Source organism: Tauraco erythrolophus, chromosome 15 (assembly GCF_009769465.1).
Source record: "Tauraco erythrolophus isolate bTauEry1 chromosome 15, bTauEry1.pri, whole genome shotgun sequence".
NCBI classification, from domain to species: Eukaryota; Metazoa; Chordata; class Aves; order Musophagiformes; family Musophagidae; genus Tauraco; species Tauraco erythrolophus.
The window spans coordinates 12,344,325-12,364,386 of NC_141479.1; the positions used below are offsets into that span (position 1 = coordinate 12,344,325).

Sequence of the window (20,062 nt, forward strand, 5' to 3'; positions counted from 1 at the left end):
CTTTGAAATTAATGAGTAAGCACATAATACTCCACTATGCACAACAATGATAAATTTCAGTAAATAACAAAGCATGGCACTATTTCTAAACAAAACATGCTGGTACAGTGCAGTTATTCTTTGACAAGATTTTATAACTATGTGTAAAAAGAGTTTAAAATGAGATAGAGTTAATTTTAATGCAGACTAATCTAAGCAAAGCAGCATTCCTAATGACATACTAAAAATTATACTCTTGCCTGTAAGTCTTGAAAAGCTTTCTGTTCTACATTTGTAATTAACTCAAATTCCACTGTGCTTATATAACAATCACTGTATTCCAGAGAAAAAGGCCAAGAATGTACTTTCTTAAATGTAAGCTATGTTAATAATGTTATCTAAACTAACAGTTGAGGTTGAACATATATGTGAACTGCCATAAAATGAGGTACTACCATATATCACAGAATATGATACAAACAAAAAAGTATTTTTCCAAACAAGATGCAATGAAAATAACATTGAAAATTGCTATTCAGTTTGTTAAGAAATTCTTTTATACTACAGTACCTACCAGTTGAGAACTCTGATTTGACTGTACCACCTTAACCTGAGGAGGCTGCACTGTATTTGATACAGAGACTGTGCAAATGTTGTTTGGTTGCCTTATTCCTATTGTCTGCGTTGCGACAACAGAGGATATGCTTCCAGAGGCAGATTGAGGTATAACTTGTGATAGCTTGGTTTGTTGAAGTGACTGCTGAGACGGCTGTCCTTGCAAAACTGAATGTTGACTATTCAGTAAAGATTGTCTCAATGCAGGTAGACTTTTCTAAAAGAAAAAGAAAGTTTAGGAAATATCAAATTTAGCAGGTTGACAACAAATATTTTGAAATTTTCTACAAACATAGCTAAAAGAATGCAGCTTTCTTTCCAATTGTACTATTTATTTGTCAAAAACAACTAAGATTGAACATATTTTGTAAGAGAGAAAGTTCAGTTTACACTTTTAGTAAGCTTTCAGTTTGGATTTAGCAACCCTGTAGATTTTGATGTGTCCTAAATTCCACCACAGCAGTAAAATACAGCACCCCGCTCCTCAAGACTAGAACTTGCAGCTTAGGTCTTTTGGAAGGGCAAAAGATGGAAATAGAACAGGCAGAACCATAGGAACAACCCTATTCCCATCACATGCCAGAAGAAGCAAGCTGCACCAATTTACTTCTCCTGACATGCCTCCAGTACCTAGAACAAGATGATTTATGTGTCGATGCCCTACAGCAATAGCTGTTCACTGTATTACTGATCTAATGTATTCTGATGGGATTAGAAAGTGTACTATTGTATGCTTCATGTTCAGACCAGTTCAACCAAAAAATATAGTTCTAAAAGGCCATACTGTACCTTCACAAATAAACTTTTTACTTAAGTGGTAGTAGTGTTCTTTTGAAGTGCTCCCCCTCAGGCAGCTGTAGAATGCAACAGTGTTTAGCTCAAGCTACAGTTGTTCTTAAACTTTTAGTATTTATTTTAAAACTTAATGTGTGTTGCCAAGAAAGGACTTCAAAGAAAGGAAACAAGTTAAAACTTAGCATGATGCTAGAATTGACTGCAGTATAAGAGCACAAAAAGGCACAAATAAGGGTTAATGATAACTTGAAAAATAGAAGCAGAGGGAGAGAGTTCTGAAGATTAGTTGAAGGGAGAGAAGGAAGCAAGAAAATATACCCTAAACCAAGACGTTTTGGACTAGAAAAATGCTTTTAAAATTCTAGCTGTGGCTTTGTTAGGACATACTTAAACACGCTCTGTAGGTATATATATATCATCTTAAATATGGAAGCTATTGTAGCTAATGTGCAAGAACCAATTACAAGTTAAATTTACCCTCACATATACTAACTTAGGACCCAACAATAAATCCATTTGGTATCACATCAGAACTTCTATTATAGATTAGTTCCAGATTACAGCAGGATCAGCTAATCAATTATTTCAACAGCATAATCCAGTTTAGTTTTTTATAATCACTGTTACACATGCATTGAAAGTTATCAATGACTCAAACGTAGATTACAAAAACAATATGGAAAAAGCTTATTAAATTACTCAAAGCATTCTATAGAAATAACTTGTGACTCTTCCAAATGTGAATGCTGTACTTCTTCACAAAAAAAACTACCTACTACCACAGAAAAGTATATGCGTTGTAACAGTAAAGGATCACTACAGAACAGACAATGAATGATTTCCGAATTAGGGAGTAACTGCTTTTTTATATAAATTTAATTACTAAAATGTTCTACATCAAGGCTACTCAAGCAGTAAACTCCAGATCAGCTCTGGACAACAAACAAATTTTTCTTAAGCCTAAACCAAGACGCCAAACACATGAGGTCTCCTTCCTGTAGGAAATCCCTTTTTCTTCCCATTCCCTCAACCTGTCAGGGAGCAGCCAGCTGCAGTGCAGCGCCGCAGTTCCCAACCACGAAAGTAGTAAGCAGCACCTGGCTGGCCTGACAGAGATGGACCCTACTCTTGACTTCCAGCCGAGCAGATTTCAGTAGAAATTGGCAACACAAGTAAAAATTGAGTAGTCCTACTCTAGAGAGGCAAAGCTAATTCCATTTAAAAAGTATATTCTAAAACTTAATGTATTGACATTTGCATTGAAATAAATTTATCTAAACAATATTCACATTACCTTAAGGAAAGGTACAAGATATGGCTGAGGAGATGATTTGAGTTCCGATTGAAGGCGGCCTGTAAATTCTTCTGGATCAATCTTTGCATCCTTCAGGGGGAAGAAAAGAAGCATCAACAATTCAGTTCAGTAGTTCAGTTGTGGGTTTTTTTCCAAATAATGTATATGTACATATCTCTAGCTAAATAGGCTACCACATCAAGAGGAACTTTCAAAGCTGAAGTCCCTCAACTCCTCTGTATCTATAAAATCCTTCTGTCAAGAGCTAGTTCACATATGTAACATGCCACTCGGAATTCAGGGGTTCCCTCAAGGATGCACAATTTAAGACACAACGAGATCCCACAAACACTCAAGACTTTTTTGAGATTCCATTCTCTTGCTAACATTTACATAGTGATTTCTTTTTAAAAAAATTAATAAAAAAACAGGTTGTTAAAGTAACCTTACAAACTACAATAAAATTTGTCAATCCTTGTAATAAGAAAATATCTTCATTTAATTCTAAAGCCTATTTTGAAGGTTCAGTTTAACTTAGTAGAGTATGTGTATGTATAAAACCATGTATTTAAAGCATATGCATATATAAAATGTATATATTTAAGTATATATATGAAATTTTCAGCTATATAAATGTATGTGTATAGGAGTATATACTCACAAAATACACACCTATAAATACAGGAAATATTTAAAATATATATTCAGTAGTTTATTTATTAGTTAATACAGGGAAACTCTATAACCCAGGTATATTTTATAATACTTCTAAAGTATCATTAGTTATAATCTCAGGTTCTGATAAAAACATTCATTAGCTTTCCTGGACTGATTTAGAACAACAACAAAAGCAAAAACAAACTAAGCAAAGCAACCTTCAATAAATGTATTTATTATACATGTGTCATTACTTTGTTTAAAATATTTTAAGTAGTTACCTTTACTTAGTTAATTTTTCTTAGTTTTCAAAAGTTAAAATGAGTTTTTACTGGAACCACTGAATATTACTGTCAAATGGCTTATACTTGAAAAAAGTCTTAGGCTTGTCTAAAACACACAGGTTTCCCTGTCAATGATTTCAAAGAAATATATATCAACTACTTTTAAATCTCAGTTCTTCATAGACTATACTTAATTTCCTTTAAGAAGCCTGACCATTTCTCCAGCTCCACAGGACCATGTTTGCAATGCATTTATACAATTCACTGAAACATCTGTTGCACTGGAGACTACAGTAAGTCAGACTTTTTCCGGGCCCAAGGACTCCGTCTAGCTGAAACGTAACTTTGCCTTTTGAAATCCACTTGCAGTTAAGGCTCCATGCAGGGGCATCAGTCTGCAGAACTGCTTGGACTCAGCAGCTTAGCACACTACTTTTCCTTCAGTCCTAGAAACTCTAAATCACGTTGTGGAGGCACATCTCTACATTCATTCTATGGTTAAAACATTTAATAGCTTCTTACCATTTCAGAAAAGACCATGGTTTGGATGAAAAGAAACTTAATGAATCCTCAAGGAAAACTCCTGTATTTTACTCTCTGTCTAAATAAATGACCAAAATATTACCCATCAAAACAAGAATGTTTTTGACAAATGCATACTAAATACTTTGTTCTATTTCCCCTTTCAGAAACTAAGAGGAAGCCTACTTTTATCAGATTTTTGAAGATATGTAACAAAGAATATTTGCATTTTGATGTAACCCAACTCCTTTCACTTTCATTACAGCACAAAAACCTGTTAAGATCAAAGCAATAGTTTTCAGCATACATAAATAACAAGCTTAACAGATAATTGACAAAATGAAAGATAACTATTTACCAACAAATCTTGAACCAGAGCTTTCACATTACGGGACGTTTCTGGAGATGGTGAATTATGAGAAGCAAGTTTTATAAGGGTGGCTAAAAAGTTTTTGCATTTTTTCACATTCTCTTGCATTTCCTGCAAAGCCAAAGAAAACAAATATCAGATGCATGCTATTTACCAAGCAGGATCAATGCATGCTCTGATCACTATAAATAGGGAAAATGATGAAATTGTTCTAATTCAGGCAGAACATAATTTAAACACATCTGCAGCTATTTTATTATTGCTGCTAGTTATCTTTTCTTCACTTCTTTATGCAACTGAACATCATACCACATGAATAATCACAAAAAAAAATCAATGAAAAATATATTTAATATTTTACAGCTTGTTTTGATAAAAATAAACTTAAATATGAGAAGCAACACAACAATCTGTTGGAGATGCATTCTCCTTTGAGATGCCCAATACACAATTGTACAATGTTCCCCAACCTACCTTAATTCATTACATTATTGATTCAGTATGTTTTTGTACAAAGCAGCTACAGCAGTAAAAGCAAATTAGAAATACAGCAGAGAGGAAACAACCTAGGAGGTTCATGGAGTGTGTAGAATATAACTTCCTGACATAGCTGGTGAGTGAGCCAACAATGGAAGGTGCCTCTTGGACCTGTTGTTTGTGAACAGAGAAGGACTTGTAGGTGATGTGATGGTTGGAGGCCGTCTTGGGCACAGCGATCACGAAATGTAAGGTTTCAATTCTTGGAGAAGTAAGCAGGGGAGTCAGCAGAACTGCTACCTCGGACTTCCAGAGGGCAGACTTTGGCCTGTTCAGGAGCCTGGTTGACAGAGTTCCGTGGGAGGCAGTCCTGAAGGGCAAAGGAGTCCAGGAAGGCTGGACTTCCTTCAAGAAGGAAATCCTAAAGGCACAGAAGCAGACTGTCCTTATGTGCTAAAAGATGAGTCAGCAGGGAAGATGACCAGCCTGGCTAGAGAGCTTCAGCTGGAACTCGGGGAAAAAAAAGGAGAGTTTATGACCTTTGGAAGAAGGGGCAGGCCACTCAGAAGGACTACAAGGATGCCGTGAGGTTATACAGGGAGAAAATTAGAAGGGCCAAAGCCCAACTAGAACTTAATCTGGCTACTGCCGTAAAAGACAATAAAAAAATGTTTCTACAAACACACTAGCAACAAAAGGAGAATCTCTATCCTTTATTGGATGCGGGGGGAAACAGTGACAAACAATGAGGAAAAGGCTGAGGTACTTAATGCCGCCTTTGCCTCAGTCTTTAATAGTCAGACCAGTTGTTCTCCAGATACCTAGCTGCCTGAGCTGGAAGAGCAGAATGAAGCCCCCATAATACAAGAGAAAATGCTTAGATACCTGCTTCACCACTTAGGTACACGTAAGTCTATGAGGCCGGAGGGGATCCACCCAAGGGTACTGAGGGAGCTGGCGGAAATGCTCACCAAACCACTTTCCACCATTTATCAGCAGTCCTGACTAACCAGGGAGGTCCCAGTTGACTAGAGGTTAGCAAATGTGATGCCCACCTACAAGAAGGGCTGGAAGAAGGAGGATCTGGGGAAATACAGCCCTGTCAGTCTGACCTCAGTCAGGAAGGTTATGGAGCATATGATCTTGATGGCCATCATGTGGCACGTATAGGACAACAAGGTCAGCATGGCTTTATGACAGACAGGTCCTGGTTGACTAACCAGATCTCCAACTATGACAAGGTGACCTGCTTAGTGGATGAGGAAAAGGCTGCAGATGTCATCTGCCTGGACTGTGGTAAAGCCTTTGACGCCATTTCCCACAGCATTCTTCTGGAGAAACTGGACTCTCGTGGCTTGAACAGTCATACATTTCACTAGGTAAAAAAACGGCTGGATGGCTAGACCCAAAGACATGCAGTGAACGGAGTTAAATCCAGTTGGCTGTTAGTCACAAGTGGTGTTCCCCACAGATCAGTACTGGGGCCAGTTCTGTTTAATATCTTTATCAATGATCTGGACAATAGGATCGAGTGCATTCTCAGTGAGTTTGCAGATGACACCAAGTTGGATGGGAGCATTGATCTGCTTGAGGGAAGGAAAGCTCTACAGAGGGATCTGGACAGGCTGGATCGATGGGCTGAGGCCAACAGTATGAGTTTCAACAAGGCTGAGCGTCGGGTCCTGCACCTGGGTCACAACAACCCCACGCAACGCTACAGACTTGGAGAAGATGGCTGGAAAGCTGTCAGCAGAAAAAGACCCGGGGATACCTGTTAACAGCTGGCTGAATAAGAACCAGCAGTGTGCCCAGGTGGCCAAGAAGGCCAACAGCATCCTGGCTTGTATCAGAAATAGCATGGCCAGCAGGACTAGGAATGTGATCACCGCCTGTACTCAGCACTGGTGAGGCCATACCTCGAATACTGTGATCAGGCTCAGGGGAGACCTTATTTGCTCTCTACAACTACCTGAAAGGTGGTTGTAGCAAGGTGAGTGTCAGTCTCTTCTCCCAAGTAACAAGCGACAGGACAAGGAAACGGCCTCAAGTTGCACCAGAGGAGGTTTAGATTGGATATGAGGAAAAATTTCTTCAGCAAAAGGGATGTCAAGCACTGAAACAGGCTGGCAAGGGAAGGGGTTGAGTCACCATCCCTGGAGGTATTTAAAAGATGCGTAGATGTGGTGCTTAGGGACATGGTTTAGTGGTTGACTTGGCAGTGTCAGGTTAACAGTTGAACTCGATGATCTTAAAGGTCTTTTCAAACCTAAAATAATCTATGATTCTATGATTGTAACACTATCATATCTCATCTTTTCTTCATCAGTAGGAAAACATGCTTTATCTTTTTCAAGCCATTGTTTTTATATGGGGTAATTACTCCGAGAAACAGAAACATTACACTTCAGTGTAACCAGAGTCTTGAAGCCCAGCAACATGACAATAATGAAGTCCATAGACTGAAGGTCTGATTGTTCTGTCTACAGAAACAGAATAGTTCTTTCACTACTGACATATACATTGCACGATGGGGAAAGCTGACTACAAGTGTTCTTCCTCCCTCTCAGAATTTGTATCCCATTTAGTTGAAATGAGGGGAAGGGTTTCTTGTTTGTAAAGTACTTGTTCCATCAAGGGAAGTGTGCTTATACAAAGAAAAAGTTCTTTCTGCTTCTGAATAGACCTAAGAATTTCATAAAGTCAAAGTTATAGTATTTTAAAACTTACCTGTGATACAACTGTAGTTCCAGGTACAGGAGAGCTTGGTATGACTTGGGGCTGTGCTGGTACTTGTGCTGTTGTATGAGGTGGAAGTGGCAGCCGAGGCTGACCCTGGTTTTGTGCTGAAGCTTGAGTTTGTCCACCAGTAATTACTGCAGGTTGTGGAGAAGCTGATGTTCCAGTTGCTACTGTAGTCTTGAATAAATTTTGAGCACTAGTTGTAGCTACTGATACCTATTCATATTTTATATTGAAAAAAACAGAGAATTATCTTATTTTAATTATTTTACTCAACTATAAAGTTCTTGAAAGCCTGACAAGAAAAACTTATTTCCTTTCAAATACACTCTTACTGACAAAATAAACCCATTTACTTTACTTAATTATAACCCTAATTTTGTTATCCTTTACTGAACAGTGAAAGTCCTCATTTAAAGTTCTTTTTATTACAAAAATAAATGTACCATTACAAAAATGAGTTGCTATTATCCTGTACTTTAAGACCAGCATTATGATGTGACTTCTGTAGCTCAACTTTCTGTAAATTCGGCTTTTTAGATAAACAAGTCAATTTGCCATCATCTATGGTCATGTCATCAGGTTCACAATTATCTATACCACAGTTACAGTTATAGCTCAGCATCAGCTTTGCTCTGTCTCAGGCACAGACGCGGAACAAGCTGATCCAGGCACCTGCACTCAGATGTCACAGGTGATGCCATGGATCCTGCAGCACTGGTGACCACACAGCAGATACCGCAGCTCTCAGAGGACAAACATAGCGCAGCGTCTCCACCACTGACAATGTTTTTGAGTCCAGCTGATTTAAGGTTTTTTTCTTTTAAAAAAAGCTTAAAATTTAACCTATACTACCCCAAAATTTTTTATCATCCAGGAAACAGTAGAAAATAATATCTAGGCTATCAGCACCTGCATAACACAGCCTGACTATACATTCATCATTAATTACTGGAATTACATTTCTGATAAAAGCAAGCATATGAACATTAAAATTCACTTCTCAAAAAAACATGTAATTACAAACATCCTTTTCTTCACCCGTCTTTTGCTTTTTATATTCTTATTACTCACAGTGGTATGTGAAAGAATAGAGCCTCCTGGCAGGGCCGCAGCAGATGTAGCACTGACAGGTGTAGCAGTTGACTGAACAACTTTGGCTTGCACTGGAAGTCCTAGGCGGACAGTAGATGTGGCTACGGAAGTTGGTTGCTAATAAAGGAAAAATAAGCATTTTATTTTTTTTCCTGCTTAGTAACTTCATCTCCAAAACTTTTTAATAATAATGACTGCATTAATAATCATTATTAACACTGCAAAAATCCAAAACCAGTAATATGTTCTTAAATACATTCACGAATAATGCAAAAATGAGCTTTCTTACATTCAACTATATGTTTGCAATATTTCTCCTAAAAAATATTTCTCATATAGGCATGTGGAAAAGATTAGAAAAAAAAATAGGATGTGACCTGCCAAAACCTGATGTGTAAGCTCAGTTGTAATATTTACATGTCGATATTCATCAATATTTGAGTTTATAATTGCAGGTAGCACATACTGGTCATTTTGGTATCTACTGGCCTTTTCTAGTGCTTTTCTTGAAGAAAATTAATATGGAGAGAAAATTCAGAGAGCAGAAAAATATTTTCAAAATCATTTCAGATTAAATTATTCTGTGCAAGAAACTAACTTGCACAGAAATGAAGTCTAAGCATTTTGAGAATCTTTGTCATAGAACGCATACTCTGTAACCAGACAGCAACTGGAATGTTAAGAGCAGATAAAGGGAAATGACTGGCTTACAGCCTCAGTAGCATACTCTACAACTCAGTAAATTTCTCTCATGCGGAAAACATATTAATTGTTTTTGTAATTTACTTTAACTGGGAGAGAGAGATTGAAATCTCTTAGCATCAAATAAAAGGACAAGATTTAGGAATAAAAAAATATCTCCAGGAAAGTTGTCATTTAATTCTACAAGAGTGTAAATACCATTATGGAAGAAACACATAACACAATATGGCAATTATGACAAAAAGAGAACCACTTGTTATTAAAAATGGAGGCCCCACTGGTCTCCTACAACTTGCATTTATTAAGATTTGCATTCAAACACATACTTAGAAAAGACAAATTTTCTTAGTGGCTGGAGTAATAAATCATGGACAATATTGTTTCTCACAAGATAAAACTAATTTTCCTTTATTTACATTTTAAGTCATATGTCTCTAATTAATATTTCTATAAAGAACAACTTATTTTAGATTCTTACAATATCTATTAAACCTTCATAAAATACTTCTTCAAAGAACATCCAGTATACTTAAGAGATCTCTGGAAGGAACAGAGGCCCAGGCAGACATTCAAGGCCCCAAGCATTCCTTACCAATCAGTCCAGCAACATCATCTACTGGATATCAATCTTCTGTACTTGAGGGAAAATAGGAAAAAAAATTTAAAAAGTCTACCTGACATCTGAACAAAATCTTTTTTTGTTCAGATAGCTTTCAAGATTTTTAAAATCTTGACTAAGGATGTCTTCCATACTGAGACAGCCTAGAGGCAATAAACAGCATCATCAGGAATAGGTAAAACTGTCTATTTTTTTGGACAAAGGATCAGATAAGTTTTTTCTGGTTTTAAATACCATATTTCTTTTCTCCATTCTAAAGATGATAACTTGCTTCAATTTCTTTAAAATACTGGTTGAATGAAACTGTATTTACCTAATGAATGTTTGCAGTTCAAAACATAAATAGTGTATCTTGTCCATTTGCTTATAATCAGTGTTTCCAACCTAAAAATACAGCACGCCTGTGTTATCTGCCCCTTCTTGTCAGTAAGTGCTTCCAGAGGTGAGGATTTACAAAGCAAGCAGATAACCAGGCAAACGTCTGGCAGCTACTCAGTTCCAAAGAAAGATCTGCAGCAGAAATCTGCAAATACATAGCTCGGACTGCTAGCGAATTTTTCCCAGCTACTAAACGCCCACGATTCACCATACGAACATACTTGAGAACAAAACTGCATATAATTAAAATATAAAATTTCAGTATCATAACAGCATATTATCCAACTAAGCATGCAATGCATTTCACGCATAGTATCCCAATGTGCCAGACCACAGGAGCAAACTGTGCAACAGGAAGGCTAAATTCACTCTCAGTTTTAAAACTCAATAGCGACAAAAGCCTTTGATGCAAAATGGCAGTAAAATCTATTAATGTGTTGGATATGAATAAAAAGCCTTACTATCAAAGAACTTCAAAGAAAGTAAAGCAACAGTTTACTAACGTGGTTCCAAAACTCAGAAACGTTAAATAGGTAAGTATGAAATGAGTGGATGAGAAACGTAACAAGGAACTAGCCTAGAGAAATTCTTAGGTATCACGGAAATGATCTTCATATGACAGCTACAAGTTGCCAGAAGACACTATAAGGGCTCCCAACACAAATACTTCAAGAAGAAGTGGTAAAAACTAAAAACAAATAGCTGTGGGTTTTATGAAAGGAAAGCTGTAAACAGATTTCATGAGAAATCCATCAAAAAGAAAACAAAAATGATCAATCAACATTATATTAAAAAAAAAAAAAAACAAAACAAACACCAGCCAATGTGTCGAGCTCCTACTGGAACAATCTAGAAGAATTTATGATGTCCTTTAAAGAAAAACTGCTAAGGTTTGGCATGCTCCTATTAAATTCCAAAATTACCAAGAGAGACTTAGGAAGGAATATACTTTCAAATATAACTGTATTATTTTTTATTATAACTGTATTATTTTTGATTAACTGTATTACTTTTGATTTGATTTTTAATTAACTGTATTATTTTTGATGACTTATTTTTTACATTTCCTAAATATACAAAAGTAATGTTTAAGAGGTTTTTTCCCTGTACTAAGACATGAACAGGCAGGAAACTAGAACATGAATGAATACAGTATAGAATCCAGTGCAAATCTCCATGGGGACACTTGAGAATGCTTAAGATAGCCTTTTGTATACAGACTTGAGCTGGCTCTGTCCACACAGAGAGTTTAGAAAGTTTAAGTGGAGCACAGCACAGAACTTACGTCGAAACAAGGATTTCAAAACGGATGTGGCTCACATCTGGCCAGCTTGGAGGAGGGATGTCCCAAGGTTCCTTCTGCCTGCACAAGTCATGCAGATAATGCAAGCGACTCCAGTTTCAGGCTACAATAAGCCACTTCCACAAAGGCAGTCATTGCATAGTATAATTCTTTATGAAGAAGTGAGTGTGGAATTACTCTGTGTCCTGTAAATCCATCCCCATAAACAACTACATCATAACTTTCCTAGGTAGACCTTCTCCCCAGAGCTCTGGACACAGGAATAGAGAGGCAAAGTTCAAGGTGTAAGCAGGAGCGAATCGTATTGTACCTGCTATGCACAAACGAGTTGCCTCTATGTTAGAAGGATTATACAAGGCTGCAGCTGAAAAAGCAGGCCACTTGAATATGGAGAAAATACACCGAAATATCCAGGGATTATTTGTCACTGTCAAGGCAGGACTACACCAATCTTAGGGATTGCATTGTGTATTCACAGCGTTATAAAATCAAGATAATTTAAACTGCCACAGGTTAATACACTGATGTATGTAAATCCTTGGAAACACGTTCGTGGTATACTTGTATTTTGTATTATAGTACCACCTACTGATGAACACCCAGGGTACCAGCAACACAGTCTCTGTACTACAAAGCAAGAGAGCTTACTTTTGACAAGTATGTTGCATATATCATTCCATGATCAGTCCTGTCAATAAACTTGGCCACTATCAATCACAAAAAGAAGACACAAAATACGCCAATAGCATTTGAACAAACACCAACACAAAAGCAGGGGCAAGTTCATCACAATACACACCATGACACCTCTTACTGTGTCTTCTAATACACGGCTTCACTAGGTACTATGCAAAGCTCAATTTCAGCAGGATATGATCTTTAAGTTTAGATTTAGATTTGCAAAACCTGAAATAAAACTCAATTTCATTTTTAATCATTAATCCAGAAGACTTCTTACAAACAAAACAGGACATGCTACGATGCCCTGATGCCTTAAACAATAAAAGACTGTTTAACAAAGAGAAAACTAAGGTGAGATTGCAGTCACTGGCAGAGGCACAGGCTAAAGGTCAAATCTGGTAGCTCATTTCAGAATAACTAATTTATACAATCTTTCTTATAGGCAAGGTTGGTAGCTCTACCTACTGTTAAGGTAATATAATGCTCCCGACTATCAAACTCTCTTTTACATTACTTAGAAGTCCGTCAGATTTCTAAAGAGTTCATGGAGAAACTTCATATGCTTATTGACTGCCTCTCAACTCTTTTGCTTATGGTTCATCTGGAACATGCACTTAAACATCAGTCGGAGAGCGATTTGTATGTCAGAGATTTGATTTTTTTCACTCTGGTAAAAATATAGTCAAATTGAGCCAAAGTACTAACCCTTTAAAAACTTGGCATTTGCACACAATTGCAGAAAATTACTGGAGGCAGAATCTCTAACAAGTCAGCCAACAGAGGCAGAACTTTCATTCCCACCACAGTTCTGAGACACCACAGCATCGCTGGAGTCAAGCATCAGGACCCCAAAGCAGGGAGATGCTGCTGTGTTCCTCAGATTTGGGACGTTCTTTTGGGGTTCACGAACTAGAAGAACAACAAGGTAGAAAGACAAAGGACTGGAAGCAATTAGACAAGACAGGCAGAGGAGCTTGGGCCACCAAAGAAAACTTTCAGAAACCAGGGGTTCTAAGTACAAAACTCCTACCTCTGAACTCTGTTGGTGTACGCTGGATGAACGGCATCCTGTTGGTGTAAGCAAATACCTACATAACCCACTATCAAAGTACTTTCTCATTCTCTGGTGAAATGGCTGGTCCATCTATAATCACTAGGAGTCATCCAAAGCATCTGGTGGATAAAAAGCAGCTGAATTTTGGCCCTACAATTAAGATTCTATCCCTGACTCAAATTGTTCAGTGCTTGTATCCGTTTACTGTAATCAATACTCTTACGTCATATATTTATGAGTGGACAACTTGAAATGCGGGGTTTGTGACCAGGAGTGGCCATGGCTGCCACAGAAGACAATGCACACTGAACACAAAAAATTAACCAGTATTTTTAATTTAATATTTAAAATAGATCAATTAGGTTCTGTTTTCCACTTATAAAGAGAGGCTAATAAATCCCCTTAACTGCATTGTTGAAAAAGTTGTTGTAGGAATAAGCTTCACAAAAAAAACCTTGCTTGGTTATTAATTCCCACTTCAGAGGGGGGGTTTAGATAATATGAAGCAAATAAGCCTTAAGCAACCCACTGAACAGTGGAGAAAAAAAGCATTACATAATTCTTCATTAATGAAGACTGTCCAGCCTACACACTGTTGAAGTTAAAAATAACAGTACTATGTGGTCATGCACCATAATGCATGTGCACACAAGAGCCACTATTAGACTGCTCAGGAGTCGTCTTTATAGCATTTCCTGACCTTTGTGTGTTCAATTTTACAGCCTTACTAATGGTTGAGTGTTTTCTAATAAGTTGTAAAAGACATGTTAATGCTATGAAAATGTAAACAGTAGAATTTGTAAGTAGTAAGAACTTGTTATCTGCTTATACAGAAAAGATTCACTCACCATGAAGAAAAGGAAGGAAAATGGGTTTGTGGTTAAAGCACAGCCAAGACCACAAGTTTCTACTTTCTCTGGCCTTTCAACCTACCTGCCCTGCTAACACAAATGTCTTCTCCAGAACATTGCATAAGCCGCCCCATAACTGTCTATACAAAAGAAATAGTACAGAATACCTTATTTGGTAACAGTGGCAATGCACCTCAGACAATAACAAAGATTTATCAATTTGCTTAAAATTTCTGCAAAAAGTAAAATAAACTTTTGTCAGAAAAGCAGGAAGGGTGTGGAAAAACAGGTTTTTTTTAAAAAGAGATCAATAAACAAGAAAAAATACCAAAACTAAAAGATGACATAAAAATACAAACACTACAGAAAAGACAGGCATAGCATATTACCAGAACTAACTCAGATTTGAAAGGCTCTGCTTTAGCAAGAACAACAGCTTGTGAAACATCAACCAAGTTTAGAACTGCTCTCAGTATCACATGGGATGGCAAAGACTAAGCTGCTGTTGTCTGCATCAAACATATTTCATAGCAAAAATACAGCCATTTCCAGAGCAGGTGATTCAGCACTTTTCACAAGTTCAAAAGACCTTTTTTTTTTTTTTTTCATTTTAAAAAAGGATGGTAAAGTGAAACTTAAAAGAAACTGGATGTCAAAAGACAGAAAACAAATCAGTAAAGTTTATATCATGAACTTGAAATTCAAAAGAGTAGAAGTTAGAAAAATGCCTAAAAAAAGGCAAGAAAAAAACAAAGCAAGAAAAGAATTGTCATTTTCTGAAAAAATACATCCTTATATTGATTGGACTATTTATGCAATGAAAAGAAAACTCAAGTGATTAGTAATCATATTTGTATCAGAAGAATTGTTATGTTGACCACTTATGTGCCTAAATATTTGGACTAAACCATCAAATTTTACACATAACTTTACACTAACTTTTCTGATTGCTAAAAATATATAAAGCAACTTAATACTGGAAAACCCATTTTGAATCAAACTTGAAATAAAAACATTAATAAACTCTAAGACGAAATCCATTTTCAGCAGCAGTCTCATGAAAATTCCAACATATACTATTTCACCTAATTCGTAAGTTGTAACAACAGATACTCCGTAATAAAATGTTATGGGTCAGGTTAACATTGGTCTTTTCTGTACAATACTCACTTTATATTCTTGGTGCACAGCAGGACTTCAATTTTGTAACTAACATAAAATAATTTAAATTAAAAATAATTTAAAATAAGTAACTTATTTTTTGCTTTCTGGTTATGAATGTAAATCCAATTGGGTATTACGATACTGAAACCAGCAAACAAAATCTGCACCAAAAGCATGAAAAGCCATAAACTGTACAATGAAAAATGTAGATAAACAAAAGAAACTCACCAAAGAAAAACTAGATGGCAGCACCTACCTATTCTTCATAATATCACAAGTATAAGCTTCAAAACAAGATACGGAGGCAAAAATGTAATGCAATCTAAACAATCAGTTTTAAAAGACTTCTGAATTTATTTATTATCTCTGAAGAATATAGTAACGCAAGCAAACCCACGCTTATTTGACTTGCTTGTAATACAAGAATCCAGAACAAAATTCTTCTAAAATCAACTGAAGTTCCATCAAATTATAGCTTTTTTTCCTAAAAATCCTGTACCTTAACCAAGATCCTATATCTGATAAAATTTTGGCAACATTCATTACTTTTTAATATTCAATTAAAATCAATGTCAAGCAAAAACTAAAACGAAACTAAAATCATGAAGAATGAGAAAATTGTTCAATTAAAATTATGCAGTTAACTCAAACCAATGTTTGTTTTAAACATCTAAATATTTTTATTTCATTAAATATGCTTTTTCAAACAAGCATGTTATCACTGAAAATGTATTTATAAGTACAACAAAACTGTATTTCTTAACACATCAAAAGATTATTATAATTTTCCGTAAGATTGAGTACTTCCATGTAAAACATAGGACACCAATTTTAAAAAGTTAAGCCTCTGGTAGCTGCACTAAGAAGATGAATTTATATTCACAATCTGAAAAATGTTATGGTTTTATATACCTGAATATTTTGCAATATCTTTTCCCTAAAAAAAAAAAAGTGAAGTTAGTTGCAGTTAATATCCTCCTATTACAGACTTCTACAATCGCATAATTAGACCCAAACTAAAACCATTTTATGGTACAATTGTAACCTATTCATGCTTTTCTTGAATATTTTACTTAAAGAAACGAGAACATTGTAAATGTAAAAGAACATTAAAATATCAAGTATGTCTTCCTATTACAGGTACTTCTCTCAATTACTGTTTTATCTGTACTACTCTTATTTCATATTCTGATTCTTCTGGCTGAATCTATTTCATTACTTCTGACTCAATGTTTCAAACACTGTACATCCTTTTGGGACACATTCTCATGCTCCAGAGTCTTTCAGCTTGGCATTAAACTGATCACAACTGAGACTCTTCCTACAAGGTACTTGCTTATCCTGATTAGCCAGTTTTCCAGAATGCCACTAGGAATTGAAAAGAAGCAGATTTTAATCATCTTTTACACAGCAGCAATTGAGAGGAGCATAAGTAAATATCTGATCAAAGATTACCCCACCTAAGAGTCAAGAAAAGAACTCAAGTCTTCCTTTCAAAATGAATTTACCTATCTTCTTCCAAGAACCTAGTGCAAAATTGTCCCCAAAGCTGTAACACGTTTGCTAACATCCTCTACTCTTAAAAGCTCCAAAAAACAAAGGTGTTACAAACAACAGAAGTCAATCAATCACTTAAAAAGCAAAGCCGAGCACTCGAAATGTAAGAAACATCAGATTTAAGTTTGCTGTGCAACATCAACTGTGTGCCTTGATTGCTTCGCCGAAGCTTTTATCTTTGTGCATTTATCATGCGAAGGCTGGGACACGTTGCACATGTACAGGAGAGATTAATGCAGGATGAACTGGAAGTTATGCATCTTAATCTTTCTGAACTTTTGTGCTTGCCACTGCAATCAAAATTATGGGGTTTTTTAACCTGTGAAGGGAACAGGGATGGCTATACCAGTTCCCTGCACAGGTAAATACTTCTGTATACAGATATTTGATTTCTGAACCTTCAGCAATGCAACATGTAAGAATAAAGCCACTGTCTTCAAGGAAAGCATTATCCTAAGCCTATATACTAAATCCTAAGGGAAAACAGACTACACTTTCTCTGCTTCAGCAGCTTCCATTGTTCCTAGAGAAAGGTGGCTCCTTCCTCACACACTGTCCTGGATCTAAGCCCATCTACTGAAGCTAGAATAATTTTCATGGGAAACCTGATTAATTTTCCTCTCAAATAACTGGGAGATTTATCAAATGATGGTCCTGGGATATGGAAAGAAAATCCTGTCATACTACCGGGCTGCAGAAGCAGTTTAGAATCTGGACAGCTCTGTATGTATTGATCAAGCCAATCTCATTTAAGAACATTGAAAATATTTCCTTACTTTCCCCTCCTCTTTTGAGAGTGAAGGAGAAATTAGTTGTTGAGGGGAGCGATGCAATGAGTTTTCAAATTTAGATGAACACTTTGGTAATTTTTCAGACAATCTTTCTTGTAATTTTTAAAAAGGTAATTCATAATTCATTTTATATTCTTCAGTTACCACTCTCAAGACTTCTTAACGAGTTGCCAAAAGTAACTGCCAGCTTTTGCAACTTCTTTCGCGTGTTATTTAATAACTTGTGTTTTACATCTAACTACATAGTTCATAACACTTTCTTAACACAATAATTATTCAAAGTATATACAAAGTAACTGTAACACTGAAAACAATCGCTTAGCTGAGTAACTTGTGACATTCGACATTGGCTAAAATTAGGACAATCTGAAGAAAAGCAACCACAATACCTACAAATCATGAAAGATACGGTTTTCTAAGACAGATCATACATTCTTCATAGTAGGATACTATTTCCTAGAATGCTTATAGTAGACTGCAAATTTCCACCTGCATAGACTTTACTAGAGTAAAACACAAACTCAGTGACTGAAGTACATCACTGAATTCTACATATTTAAAGCACTCTGCATTTTAATACAAATAAAGCAATCTTAAAATAATTGAATAAAAACATAACAATAAATTTAATGGGTTCTGCACAGTAAAATAACAATCATTCCACTAACATATTGGAGAGATAGGTATTTTATGTTCTAGAGTTTAAAACTGTATAGCCTACAATGTTCAACAATCTTGCAAAATATTTCACAGGACTCAAGCAATTAATGTTTATAGTCTGTCTGTCTTGACCTAACGGCACACACAATTTTTCTGTCTTTCAGTCACAGTGGAGACCAGGACTCTTTAATGTTATACTTTATAGGCATAAAACCAAAAGACACTTTTTTCCATACATTTTAATTTCTACTGAAAGTTTTAATTGACAGAATTTAGCTTTCTGACACTTCAGAATTTGATTCTGAAAGAAAAAAGTTTAATTATAAACTCGCTGAAAAAATTATTTCTTGGTACACACAATGTCCTGTATTTTAGAACTTGATCCTTTTTCTTGATTAATCATAGTGACTACTCAAACAAATAACTGGCACTTCTAAAATGTTAGCATAGTATTTGTCATTGGACATTCTCCCCAGAAAACCGAGTAGTCTCTGGTGATAAACCATCCACTTAATAAAATAAAAGTCTAGTGTCTAGTTCTGATACCATAAACCTTTAGAATTGAAACTTTTATGATCTGGTTTTAAAAGTCTGTCAATCATTATTTTAAAAGAGCACTCTAAGGTCAAACATATATAAAACATCAGCACTGTAACAATGAAAGAAGAGTCTGCAGAACACATGCAGAGTCATGGAAGTTCAATGGACGTTTCCCAAGGACAATATTAACTTTTAATTACAACAAATAAAGAAATCATGCAGTACAGTTTGGGCAGCTACCACAAAGATTTATCAAAGGAGATGAATCCTGACAAGCTACAATACCATGATTCTAATCCTGCTACACTAAAATAATCAAACTTTTTGCATCCTGCAAGATGTTTATCATTCATAAGGCCTTGCTGGCTCCCTCTATTCTCGACCAGCTTATTAGCACTAACAAGTGTAAAGGAATATCTATAATACAGTGGGGTACTTATCTGGGCAGAACTCTGCACAAAAACAATTACATCTTTCTAACACTTGAACTCCTTCAGATTTTAGGTATTTCTACAAACGCATGAACACACAGTATCCTCACAGGTGTATTTTTCTATAAATCCAGCAAGTCTGATTATGTTCTTTCTGGAACCTTAACTGCTTCATATAACTAGAGAACAGCTGCCTGAGGCCAACACGATCCACTCCCAACATGTGCTGTGCACACACCTTAAGGTTCACTTTGGGATTCAAACTCAGTCTTCTAATAAAGCCTGAGCACACAGCCAAGCGGTTAGTCTACGTTTTTGTATGCTTCCTAAGATTCTTTGTACAGCAAAAATTTATTCCTCAAATATTTTCAAAGTACAGGCAATTTGTTAATATTTAATATGCTATGAAAGTTTCCACTCTAAATTTTAATTCTGTATGCTGGCTACAGCAGCTAAAGTTACGTGAAAACAGTGTGAAACAGAAACAGCTAAAATGAACTTATT

The 20,062-nt window shown here is 36.0% G+C and overlaps 1 protein-coding gene across 1 annotated transcript in view; it reads right to left on the minus strand.

The window, feature by feature from the left end:
* The window catches only part of LOC147527758 (transcription initiation factor TFIID subunit 4-like), a 148,482-nt gene that overhangs the window by 121,612 nt on the left and 6,808 nt on the right, over positions 1–20,062 (minus strand). The window contains exons 3-7 of the mRNA XM_086620763.1: positions 8,807–8,944; positions 7,721–7,948; positions 4,505–4,627; positions 2,684–2,773; positions 554–811 (exon numbers count right to left, since the gene is read on the minus strand). Coding sequence (XP_086476889.1) covers positions 554–811; positions 2,684–2,773; positions 4,505–4,627; positions 7,721–7,948; positions 8,807–8,944 — 837 coding nt within the window. The remainder of the gene's footprint in view (positions 1–553; positions 812–2,683; positions 2,774–4,504; positions 4,628–7,720; positions 7,949–8,806; positions 8,945–20,062) is intronic.